Consider the following 13,650-nt stretch of genomic DNA (forward strand, 5'->3'; position numbering starts at 1 on the left):
ATACAAATTAATTGTTTGTCATTATACCAAAATGTATAGTTTCCCAATAATTATTACAAAAAAACACAATCACATATAAACAAAGAAGAAGACAAGATCAAATAATCGTTAAAAATTAGACGCTGTGCCCTGAAATCGACAAATTAGTATGTTATGCACATACATAGGGTCATGCTAAATCGTATACTAATTTCTCAAAAATTTAGGTAACAACCATTTTTAAATAAAATATGTACAATTTTAATGAAAGGCTAGGCAGGCATTTTTGCTCTCATAAAAAAATATAAGATGCTTAGATTTAGATATTATTGCGTAAAGAAAAATTGTTATTGAGAATTCCGTCTATTTCGGACAATTTTTCAAAAAAGAAAAATATTATGTCTGGCAACTTAGCAGAATATCGGGGATTCTAGGCATAGACCGATGAGGCGTATACCCAACGGGCTTTATACTTATGGGCTTTTTTACGTCATGAAAGGAAATAACCAACGTATGTTTTACATGTCGACTCTCAGATACGTAGTATTCCGCACTCCGCAGACATTTTTACGGCGTTAAAGGCATCACGTCAGTTAATAATTATGATCTAAGGTGTATACGCGGCTTTAATATATCACATGGCGGCGTTCAATGTATTGTCAAACTCTCAAGGAAATAACATTTTGGCAGCCACTGATTTTTCAATTTGATTCATATTACGTGATGACCTTTGACCCGCACGACAAGAGCGAAGGCGACTGAATTGAAACTTTATCTTATTTTAGGTTAGGACTACTTCCTTTTATAAATTTTGAACAACAACGAAATTCTTAAACAAGTACAAGAAAAATCTCAGATCTAACGCAACTATCTTAAATTATTAATTAAATGTAACTTTCTATTTTGTTTTTGTACATAACATCCCAAAAACTTTAATTGTTTTGTTTCCCTATTATTGGCACAACTGAAATTTCTTAGGGTTACCAACATCGAAAGTACACAATCATGCAAAATGGCGGCTACCTGGTAGTGGTCATTTACTTTTCACCTAATTGGCAGTGCAGATATATTTATTAAGTTCGTGACTGTGGATCACGAGCATAAAAAAAAAGTCGAGTATATACATGTTTTTGATGTAAAAATGTAATAATATATAAAGTGGCCTATTTAAATAGAAGATGACATCTACTTCCGCTGCAAATTATCAAAATGTTTTAGTTGTAGGACATGCACTGAAATTTGTTATTATTTCATTATAATTTTAATATATTTCTTTTAATTTGCAATTTTTGAATTGAATTATTATTTTCCAATGGATAGTGGTGGTTAAACGACATTTTTTTTATTTTAAAGAAATAATATAGGCATATATTTAAATAAAAAAACACGAAAGCGAAAAAAATTAACAAAATAAATGGAAATTCTTAGTGTTTACTGCACAGAACACAAATATAGTTTTACTGTTTACACGAACTTAAAAATATACCTGGACTGCTAATGCATATGGCCACGATACCCAAAAATGACCACTACATGGTGGCCGCCATTTTTATAGTGGTTGTGTCCTTTTGATGTTGGTCACTCTGAAAATTTTTAGTGTTGCCAACAAAAAATATATTAAATAACGGTAATGAAGTTGATATTTGACGTGTGAGTATAGCGGATTGCCTAGTTTTTGACGATATGTAAACGACGCCGACGGTTGGGTATATCGTCTGGAACAGGCGATGTATCTTTCTCCTTATTTAATACGTGAATAATGTATCACCATCTTTATTTAAAGGTATTTGGTTCAGTTTCTCAAAACCAAATTATTGTGAATTGTCCATCTGTGTTGTTTATAATAGAATAATATATTGAGTTGTTGACAGAATAATATATTTTTTCTATATAAACCCTTTATAATTACAAACCCTCATAAAATCATCTATATTTTGATTCTTATATATGGTTGTACCTATTAATGTGGAAACACTGTACATGGAAGGAAAGTACCTAAAACTCGTAATAGTAAAAATAGAAAGAAAATAAGTGTTTTTAACTGAATTTGTTAAGTAAATACAAGCAAAAATTTAAGGCGGCCCCCTAGTAGTGGTCATTTACTTTTCATTGAATTGGCAGTCCAGGTATATTTATAAGTTCGTGACTGTTTATCAATAGAAAAGACAATTGACGTTTCCATCTGTCAAATATTAGGGAAAATAACTCTATAATAAGATCGTGTCGTGATTTTAGAATCCCAGCCCTAATCCCACACATAAAAGATATGACAATATATGACATATGTAAAGAGAAATGAGAAGATAAGAAGTAAACTCCAAATGTTTTTTTATAGATTAAAAATACATTTTTAAATTCAAAACAACCGGCTTATCAAGAAAATGTTAAAAGTTTCGATAAATGTCCCTAATTAATTTTTTAATTAGCCTCGGTGATAAAAACTTTAAGACATGACAAGCGTTCTAATAAAGAATGTTCTTAAAAAGCATGCGTCGGGCTTTTTTAGAGTAGTGAAGCAATATCAGTTTGACCCATTTGACCATTCCTTTCACAAAAGTACTTTTCTTTCCAATCACTATCGTAATATAACCTTGAACGCAGGCAAGACCAAAAGCAGAATGGTAAGTTGTTTAATATTTGTAATAATTTTTTCTTGATACCTGCTACAACTTTTTGGTATTGATTTTTCTGGTGAGTAAGATTGAATTTCATTTAGTGTGAGAGTTGTTTTAGCTGGGCATTATTTGCAAGAATATGGTAATATTTATAAACATTTTTGATATTTCTAAATTGTATGTAATGATTAAGTCAAACCATCAATTTTTAGTCAGACAAACTAACCCAAGAAGAACGTAGTACTCAGCTTGAGGAACTTTTGAGCAAAGGCTGGACTGTACAAAATGATCGAGATGCTATTTACAAGGAATTCCTATTTAAAAATTTTAATGAGGCAAGTAAATATTTAATGAATCACCTATTGATCAGTATGGGTTAGATAAGAAATAAGTAATAATGTCACATCTCTTTTATTTTTTAAATAATTTATGTAGATAAATACATGTGTTAAATAAAAAGAAGCAATGTGACATATATCTAACAAAAAATAAAAGTTTTATTTCTACATAATGTATATGCTATGTATAGATTAAACAATGTTATGTAGGAAAATACATATTATATACAACTATCACAAAATTGGTTTGTGTTTTGGGCTTCAATGACTTGTCTTTATCATCACAATTCTCATCATCATCACTATTTTATCAGAACTTTCTGCAGAAGTCTATGAAATCTGCAATACCCTGTTTATTGGTTATCACATTTTATCCATCCCTTCCATGTTTACCAAACCATTTGGCTATAAATGCTTTTTTTCTGATCGATAGCTCACATTTATTTAATTTATTTATTATCATCTTACATGTTCTATCTATTAAACTAATTATTTAAATGAAAATTTTTAATTTTTCACTTTCATAAAGCATGAGCTACAGCATAAATTTCCACTTTCAAATTTAGATGTTTTCAAAATCCCTCAATGTCACATTCTTCCAATAGTTGAAGTTTTTTCTTTAAAGCCTCCTTATGGTATCTATAACACCTTGGTCCATTGGCTTGACAATAGATTGGAGGAAAATATGCTATGAATATCTTTCCATCTGCTGACTTTAATTGCTCTACATCAGGATATAATGGAGCATTGTTCAGTAACAGTACAGCCTTTGGTGCAAGATTATTTTTTTTAGATAAGCTCTATTTTGCATTATAAATTTTTGGAAAAAAAACTTTTTAAAGATGACTTGATCCATCCAAGCTGCCTTTTGAATATAACAATCAATGGGCTGTGTTTTTATATTTCTAAAAGCCCTTGGATTTTTGGATTTTCCAATAACAGGTAACCTAAGCTTATGGGTTTCAGAGGCATTAGCACAACATAAAACAGTCTGTCTACTTCCAAACTTAAAAGAAGCTGTATGTACAGTTAAGTTGGAGCACTAGTTTCTGAGCCTACAGCAAGGGTTCTTCTTGGCATTGCTTTCCAATAAAGTCATATTTCCTCTCCATTATACATATGCTCAGGTTTTAGGTTATCCTCTGTTATAAGATTTTCAATATCATAGCAAAATTTTTCCACAGGTACATCATCAGCACTTAATTTCTCGCCCATGAGAAATAGGGGGTTCTACTTACATAATTTCAGGATTGCTTTTGTTATCTGGAGAATTTTCTGATAATAATATTAAAAAGATACACCAATGGCCCCAACAAGTGATAATGGCAACCCTTCAATACATAAGCTGAAATGCCATCTGGACCAAAACCTTTGTTTCCTTTAATTTTGTTAATGGGCTTTAAAATTTCATCCCTATCAAATAACCCCAAAAATTGAAATGAGTTTAAATGACAAGCAAGTTAAATTGTTATCATTAATATACATATATGGACATAAAAAAAAATTGTGTACCCACTTACAGTTTTGTCAAAATCTAAATAAATTCTGTTCGGAAATGTCATTTCCTCCATGATATCTGTTGAATATCAAAGATTTTTTAAAGGATTAAAATATTTTTGTCACAAGCAATTCCAAAGAGCTCACCACCTTTAGCATTTGGAGAACATTTAAAAATGCATAATGTACTACCAATGTTTAGTAACATTATCAATCCTAAAAAACAGAAATTTCAAAAACTACTAACTAAAATCAACATACAATTCTTAGGCCACCTACTTGATTCAGCTGAAGAATTGATGTCATAATACCCAGGGTGTCTGAAAAGTCAACAATAATATTGAAGGGGCTGATGGATCAACTCATAAGCACCCAGAAAAACATAAGATGACCTTAGTAAAAGTCGATGGTTTTCGAGGTACAGCAACCTGGATAATACCTTATAAAGTTGGCTCATTTAATCTAGTTTTAAAATTACCCAATATGTTTTAAAAAACGATTTACTATTATTGTGATAGAGTGAAAGATAAATCTACATTATGAAGAAAATAAAGCAAATTTATAATTATGTTACGTTCAAAAAATATTTTCATTTAACTTAGAAAAATTTTAAAAAATCAAATAATATGTTCGAGCTGTCTATTGATCCATCTTGCATTCCTGACAGTTTTAAGATCTTGGGCTGCATCATTTATTCACTGCCATAATTCAGAAATATTATTTATTGGCCTTGACCTTTTTTTTTATGCAGCCTACTTTCCTAAACCTTTTCTTTTATGCAACCGTAGTAAACAAAATCGAGGGGGTTTAGGTCTGGAGACCTGGGTCCATAAAATTGGACCTAGTCGGCCGATCCATCTGTTGGGGTAAGTTTTTGAATGTACTCTTATCCAACCACAGTATATTATCTAAAAAATTCGGGTCCTCTTCTTATTTTTTTATAACATTCTGCGGCAAAATTGTAGGCGTGGTTTCGTAGTCTCGAGGCAGTTGGCTTTTCACCCATTGAACATGATATGGGTGATCTTGAAATCGCTTAGTGATGTCATTTACTACCGATTTCGGTATCCGTGTTCTTTCCATTGCTCATGCCGAAGTCATGAGATCATTTTCAATTTTGTCTAAACTTGCTCAATATAATCAATACGAGAGTCTTCCCTCTCGAACAGGAGCATCCTGCCTTCGGAATATGATCGGTGAACATTAATAATTCACGATAGTATAGATGCTGCTAGAGAATTTCCTCTGCATTCACCAAAAATGAGATGCATATTTGCATACTCTTGGACGATATACGCCAAGGGCATAATAAATGATTAACCAATAAAACAAACAGCTCAAAAAACACAGTTCACAGGAAAATGAACTCAAAACAAATTCAAAGCAAAAGGTAACAGAAAATTTAGGATACAAGCAAAAAAGTAGTTAGTTCACAGAATACTATAAACAAACTAAATCCAAAAAATGTTTGTTGTTTATTGCTATGGTGATAAAAATTACCTTCGCTCTTGATTTTTTAATTTTTAAAATAAATAAAAACATTTTAAACATAACCTAAAAGTTTGTTTAGGTTTATCTTTCACTTTATCACAATAACAGTAAATCGTTGTCTAAAACATATTGAGTAATTAAAACCTGTGTATTCAAAAAATTCATTTATGTAACCCAGTAAACTTCTGTGAATCACTCCACAAAAACAAAAAAACTATTAAAGCAAGAAAAAAGATATTGTATCAAAGAATGACCCACTGAAATCCTTGTTGTAGTGTGATAAACTTTATAAGAACAATGGATTTAAGGTTTTTTCTTCTAATTTGGTCTTAGGGGGTTGTAATTTTTGTAAGTCACCAGAAAAATGTAAAAAATGCGACGTTTACGAGATGCAAGCGACGTTTTTGGCTATTTATTTTGTTATAAGTCCTCACACCAATGGAGGTGTCTCTATGGAAGCAGGGAAAGTAGCTCTTGTTTCTACTTCCGACAGAAAAAATTAACTTTCTATTTTACAATATATGTTAATCATTATTTAATTATAACTATCAATAACAATACTTCCTTTTAAATATTGTTACCGTTGTAAACTATTACAAATTAATGGCGTAATCTCACTCAAATATCACAAAGCATTGAGTCTGCCCTGATGGAAGCGCTACTATAGCTATAAGCTTCTACAATACCCGTATTTGTCCAATATCTCTTTAGTGTCCACGGGTTAATTAGTACGTGAATCGATCGACACCAGCAACTGTTGAATGAAATGGTAAATTTATTTCTTTCATGGAAGTTTTTTCTTGCGGCTTTGCATATTTGTTTCTGTTTTTCAATAACTTTATTTGTTAATACATTTGTTCAAGACGTTTCATATAATAAAGAAATCTGGGTCGCTGACATTCACAGATGTTAACGCATGCTGGCATGCACAGGGTGTCCCGTTTTCGTATGTTTTATCGAGTTTCTCACTTATGAAAATTTATTGATTTATTTATTAATGACGGTATCAACAGCCAAAAGCCACTTACAGATACCAACCTAAAATAACGAGACAAAGTATACTAAGCTAATAAGGAAACAACAACTAAATACTAAAGTAAAATGTATCAACTAAGTAATATCGGATATCTACATAACATACATATTAAAACAAAAAAACAAATAGAGAGATGCGGTTTTTGCGACACCATGCTACTTTTTAATAAAACCAAAGATGCACTAATAAAATTTGCTATAGCTATCTGTTTTTGTGCTACAGGGTGACTTTGAAAAAATGGTATTTTCAGTCATCCTCTGTAACATTGTTTTTGTCGTGCATATTAAAAAAATTAAAAAAGTAAAAACTGTATTTGTAGATTTATTTGCGTAGAATTCAGTGGCGTACTCAAATTTTTTTTACGGGCCCCAGTTTTTGAGATATTATATATACATTACTATTTTTTTGATGGCACACACTATATACTTTTCTTATATCTGTTACCACTTGCGAATCTTCACAAAAATATAGCATAGTCTATATTTATATTTATAAATAAAGTGACAAAATAATTTTTTTTTATAATTGTTATGATATTTTTTTGTATAGTATTGTACTGATGAAAGTTATGCATAACAGAAAAATATACATTTTAAATTTTAAAGAACCTATAATTTTTTGCAGTTTTTAATAATCACGTAATATGTAGTAATAGAATTTGTATTAATTTGACTTAAACTTCAAATTCGGCAAAAGCTCGCGATCCCTTCTTCAGTACTTTTTTGGAAAACTTAAAATTTTTTCTAATCGATTTTTAGCGAAAATCGTGGGTTTTAGGGAAAAGTGTCCGAAACAAAAGATGTTTATAACTAAATTGTATACTAAATAGAGGTCCAAAATTTTTAAATTAGTTTTTTTCACTGTTTCAAACATTTTCAACGTGTAAAACTCAAAAAAACCTACAAAAAGGATGTGTGCATTTTTTTTCAATATCTCGTTATCGAGATACAGCGTGTTTATTTTCTAAACATCGCATTATGTCAATATAATATATAAATGGAACGTAATAATTTAGTGGGGCTGTTCTATTTCACTCACACTAACGTTCCCGGAGCATGTAATTTTGTGTCATTCCCCCCTGCTTGGATGATTTTTGGTTTACTCAAAAGTTTTGTATTCTATTTCTTACGAAAACTACTCAATTTAAAGAAAAATTTTTAAGACAAAAAATTTTGAATATATTTGTCTACAATCAAAGATAATACTACTACGAATAACCGTAGTAGAATTATCGAACCGTAGTAGTATTATCTTTGCTACAATTGCTACCCGCGTAAGTCGATGTACACGCAATAACACCCACGATAGAGGGCGTCAGAATCACCAAAAATTTATTTTGATGTTTTATTGTAGTGTAATGTTTTTTTTTTAATTTGAAATGAAAGAGATCTACAGACCTACGACAGTTTTAATATTTTTGTATTATCTGCAAGTTACAGTAAGTGAGATTTTGCGTTTTTTTATTTACGAGCTATATAGCCTAGGGAGAAATGAACTTTTAGTGTATTTGCCGGTCTCTATCTTGTGCAATTTTTGATGTACAGCGACAAACACGGGTAAACTTTTTTTGCCTTTTTTTCAATTTAAGAAATTTTTCTTTAAGTTGAGTAGTTTTCCTAAGAAATAGAATCCAAAATATTTTTCAGTAAACCAAAATAGAATAACACGATTTTTGGCAAATTATATGCTCTGGGAACGCTGTGAAATAGAATAGCTTCAGTAAATTATTACGTACGCGCTGTTGTATCATGCTAACGAGAAATTGAAAAAAAATGCATACATCATTTTTGTAGGCTTTTTTCAGTTCTACACTTTGAAAATGTTTGAAACAGTGATAAATGATCATTTATGTAACAAGTGTATAAAATGATACTTTTTTTAAGAATAAAATATGTGACAATTCCCTTGATTAGAAAAGCGGATTTTACACACGTGTAACATACAAAAATTGTTTCTACTACCGAAGAAAACGACTACTACCGAAGAAAGAAAAAATCAAAAATACCAAAATACTTTACAACTTAAAAAACTTTACGGTAAAAAAACGTCAAAACATTTGTTGACAAATTATAAATTAAACGTCAAATTACTTTTTACGCACTAGTAGTACTCACGGTTTTTGCAAATATCCATTACAAAAAAAAAATGGGGTTTTCCAAAAAAATACCAGAGAAGGGATTGCCACTTTTTGTTTTTGCACTTTTCATAAGTAACACTAACTTTGGCAAAGTATCAAGATTTCGCCTATTTTTGCCAAAAAAGTTACAGATTGACTGAACTGATTAACTTATATATTATCAAATATACAGTGCTTTCATTTCAAAAGGATCCACCCTTAATAACTTTCTTAAAAAAAAAAAAAAAAAAAAAAAAAACACGTCAAATTAGATATACAGGGGGACGTTTAATTATGCATTTACTGAAGTTCTGTCAATCACCTCCTCACCTCACTTTAATATATTAAATGGAAACCCCCATCGTGTGATACATCAGAGTAAGCAGTGTTTCTCTCTTTCAAATTCTCTCTTCAACGGTACCAAAAAAAATGCAATCGGTAAATGTGTAAACAAATAGTTAGCGAAAATGTCTAGAAATAATGAATATTTTATTTACGCCAAACTTTGGTATTTTAAATAAATACTTTTAGTGTGGTACCTACAGTAGCGGCCAAAAGTAGAGAAACTTTTGATTATTTTTAAAAAAATATTGATAGATTACTTTTTAAAAATATATTTTATTGTTTTAGGTGGAACACAAATACAACATAAAAAATAAATAACTAGTGTATAAGAAAATTATTTATAAACCCACAAAAAAATTTTTTTTTATTTTTTAAGCGGTCAAAAGTAGAGAAACTTAAGCAAAATATTACAAATACTTAAAATAAACCTAATATTTGGTAGCAAAACCTTTGTTTTTAATAACTTCTGCACATCTTCTGGGCATCGACTCCAACAATTTTACAATTTTTTCTTCTGGTATTTCCTGCCAGGCCTGCGATAATGCGCAAAACAGTTCTTCTTTGTTTTTAAATTTTTCGGGATATTTACGCCTAACATCTAACTCCAATTGTTCCCATAGGTTTTCAATGGGATTTAAGTCGGGGCTTTGTGGAGGCCAGGCTAAAACGTTGAGCTGTTCCTCCGCAAAAAAATCTTTAACAATTTTAGCTGTATGTTTAGGATCATTATCCTGTTGAAATTTCCAAATTAGTGGAAGGTTTTCTTCGGCGTAAGGTATCATATGATTCTTGAGGATCTGTAAATATTGATATCTGTCCATAATACCCTCAACTTTTATTAGCGGACCTAGTCCATGCCCAGAAAAAGAACCCCATACCATGACATTACCTCCACCATGTTTTATGGTTGGCCTAGTGTATTTAGGATTGAATCTTTGATGTGGGGGACGCCTTACATACTTTATTCCATCCGACCCAAATAAATTAAATTTACTTTCATCGGACCAAAGTATGTTTTTCCATTGGTTATAAGTCCAAGTGGAATGTTCTCTAGCAAATTTTAAACGAGCATGCCGATTTTTCTTGGAAATGAATGGTTTCTTTGCCGGTCGTCTGGCTTGGAGGTTTCCTTCGCCTAAGCGTCTTCTTATGGAACGGATGGATAGTGAAATGGAAGGGTTTCCTTTCTTAATATCCACGGCAGTAAAGAAAGGATTTTTTTGGGAACATCTTCTTATTACTTTATCATCTGAAGGAGTAGTCTTTCGCGGCCTTCCGGTCTTAGGTTTAATTAAAGAACCTCCACGTTCTTTGTACATCTTGATTTGTTTAGATATAACACTTTTATTAAGCTTTAAATCAATTGCAATTTGATTTTGTTTCAATCCATCTTGATATTTTTTTATAATTAGTTCTTTTAACTGAACTGACAAATGAATACCTCGTGGCATCTTACTCGACTAATACTAACACACGACTAAAATATTATTCTCTTTATTCAAAAACTGTTTGTTTAGGAATGATCGGAAAAAAAGTTTCTCTACTTATGGCCGCAAAAAAATGAAAAATATTTTGGTATTTTCGTCATGTGTTAAAGAATGTGTTTATTTTTATATCATTATAAGTAACTTAAGGTACCCAATGATTTAGTGATGAAATTAAAACTTTTTATTTAACCTATTAATTAATTTTTAAAAAAATTAAAAGTTTCTCTACATTTGGCCGCTACTGTACATCATTTTAAAATTCTTACATTTTTTATAATAGATCATCAAAAAAAAATACAAGCAATTTAGAAGTTAAAATGTGTGGTAACAAACAGTACATTTAGTTCAAGCAAATTATTTATTTTTTTAAGTAAATAATGTGTACCGTTATTTGCGAGAAAAAAGAGTGTCTTCAAATTTTTTGCAAAAATCTTTGCAGTCTTATAACTTTGTATGTGTATTTATTTTACTTATATTTTTTGCGAAACCTACCTAATAGGTACAAAAAAACACTGCAATACCTTACATTTTTAAGGCGTTTAAAAAGCAGGCGATTTATTATGGTTAAAACTGTCAGTTTGACGCGTGCAAATGGTGTATATGCTAGCCGAAAGAATAGAAATAATTTTCCTTTATGGAGCTCAAGATCGGTGTGCTCGCAGAACCGCGAGAGCATTTAATGAAAGGTATCAAGATAAAAACGTGAGCCATAAATACGTATTAGAATTGATATGAAAATTTGATTTTTAAGAAAGTTATTAAGGGTGGATCGTTTTGAAATGAAAGCATTGTATATACCATCTATACCATCACATATATACCATCAAATTGATGTGTAAAACTAAGCATATGATTCAAATAGACTTTGAAATTCTCCACCAATTCAACCTGGTTTAAGATTTTAAATTAAAAAATTACATCCTTGGTACAAACTACCTGTACAATAGTATATGAATTTAAAACAAAGGACAAAAAGAATATACATTAACAAAAAACATAAGTAAGAAAATACTTTTAACATTTAAAATCTAAAACAATGATATTTAATTAAGAATAAAATGGTGAGTTCTGACGCAAAGGCCTTTAAAGAATATTAATTTCTTAAAAACATATACATACTTCCAGGAAGTAAATTGAAACAGTCAAAAAACTATTATCTCTACAAGTAGATCTACAAGATTCAGTTCTTTTCAACCCAAGTGATACCGCCTTTGATTTATAAGTAGCTATTAAACAAATATATTGCTTAATTACCCTCTGAGATTGGCAAGAAGAATTCATCACAACAGCCACAGTTTTGATATGTATTATTGTACCTGTTATCAATATCGCTAGGTATAGGATTTCTTACATATTGCCTCTTACGTATTTTAAAGAAAAAATGTAGAAATGGAACGCAGTAGTCAAAAAACATTTTTTTAATCTTAAATTTGTCAACATACCAACTTACAAATTTTACTATAATTTACAAAAGTTACTATAAAACTAAATTTTTTTTGTCAATGACTTACCTGGGTGCCTTGATGGACATTCCAGCTACCTTATTTGTGGAAGATTTTAATGACTTTGGGGTGACACACTTTAAAGGGGGAAAATAATGTTAATAGTATTGTGTTGTGGGTGTAGAAAAATAGGAATTGAAGTATAGATAAATACTAACTTACTCTGACTGACAAATTTTAGTAAAATGGATGTTGAAAGAGGACAATCAATAATTTGACAAGTATTATTTCAATAGTTTTTTTTTATTTAAACGTAAGGAGCGAAAATAGGGAAAACATCTCCAGGGTGTCCCACAAGTAATGACAATTATTTAACACTTCTCAGACTCTTGAGAACACTATAACATGGAACTCATGGAACTATAACATCACAAGTCAAATGTTTCTTTGCTATGCTTTTCACTCGCAAAATTTGTCTCAAGATCATCGAAATTCAGCCGGATTTCGAGGGCCATTAATTATATAAAATATTTAATTGTTTAATATAATAAAGTCCGGCGAAAACCACGATAAATGCAAGGAGCTTATACAATCTTTACATAATAAGATACATACTAAATTATATTATTTTATTATTTAATTGAAGAAAGTAATAGGATTTTTTTTCGTTGGAAAAAATATTTTAAAGAAAATAAGAAATGTTGAAAATCTAATCAAAGTGTAAACAAACTGTTAAGAATGACGCATTTTTTTATAGCCTTATATATTTTCGTAACATTTCGAAAATAACAAGTTTAAAACTTATATTATATTATAAATATTTTAAAAGTTTCAAAATCAACTGACTTTTTTAGGCTTTTGGTTTTATGACTCGCACAGCCCTATTAGCAGATAAAATGGACCATCACCCAGAGTGGTTCAATGTTTACAATAAAGTTCAAGTAACCCTAAGTTCTCATGACATCAATGGGTTAAGTAAAAGAGATCTCAAGTTGGCCACTTTTATGGAGGAAGCTGCGAGTGGGCTCAAGAAGTGAGTCTATTGAATCAGATATAAATATTTACTTTATTGGACATGTTGATGTGTTAAGTTTGTTAATTTTTTTTTGCCCAACAAATTGTTTTATAATCATTGTACCTAGTTCCCATAGGGTCCAATATTTTTTTTAATTAATATTAAATAAATTGTTAATAATTGTCATTATTTATAATATAAAATTATGTTTGTGATCCCTTATGTTTTTTTTTACTTTTTCCTTTGGTTTTTTGGTTGCCCTGAAGAAGCCAAAAACCAGAAACACGTG

The 13,650-nt window shown here is 30.4% G+C and overlaps 1 protein-coding gene across 1 annotated transcript; it reads left to right on the forward strand.

Annotated features, from left to right (window-relative positions):
- Nucleotides 1-2,235: 2,235 nt before the first annotated feature.
- LOC126736607 (probable pterin-4-alpha-carbinolamine dehydratase) lies at nt 2,236-13,576 on the forward strand. Its single transcript, XM_050441047.1, has 3 exons — nt 2,236-2,600; nt 2,807-2,929; nt 13,201-13,576. The coding sequence occupies exons 1-3, from the start codon at nt 2,430-2,432 to the stop codon at nt 13,381-13,383; spliced, it is 477 nt and encodes a 158-aa protein (XP_050297004.1). The 5' UTR covers nt 2,236-2,429; the 3' UTR covers nt 13,384-13,576.
- The last annotated feature ends 74 nt before the right edge of the window (nt 13,577-13,650 follow it).

The sequence above is a fragment of the Anthonomus grandis genome, chromosome 5 (assembly GCF_022605725.1).
Source record: "Anthonomus grandis grandis chromosome 5, icAntGran1.3, whole genome shotgun sequence".
NCBI lineage: Eukaryota > Metazoa > Arthropoda > Insecta > Coleoptera > Curculionidae > Anthonomus > Anthonomus grandis.

What these genes read in the sequence shown, in the direction of transcription:
- LOC126736607 (XM_050441047.1), top strand. Translation starts at nt 2,430, where the DNA reads ATGACAAGCGTTCTAATAAAGAATGTTCTTAAAAAGCATGCGTCGGGC. An exon ending in GCAAGACCAAAAGCAGAATG is followed by an intron (nt 2,601 to 2,806) that starts GTAAGTTGTTTA and finishes ATCAATTTTTAG; the next exon opens with TCAGACAAACTAACCCAAGA. An exon ending in TATTTAAAAATTTTAATGAG is followed by an intron (nt 2,930 to 13,200) that starts GCAAGTAAATAT and finishes TGACTTTTTTAG; the next exon opens with GCTTTTGGTTTTATGACTCG.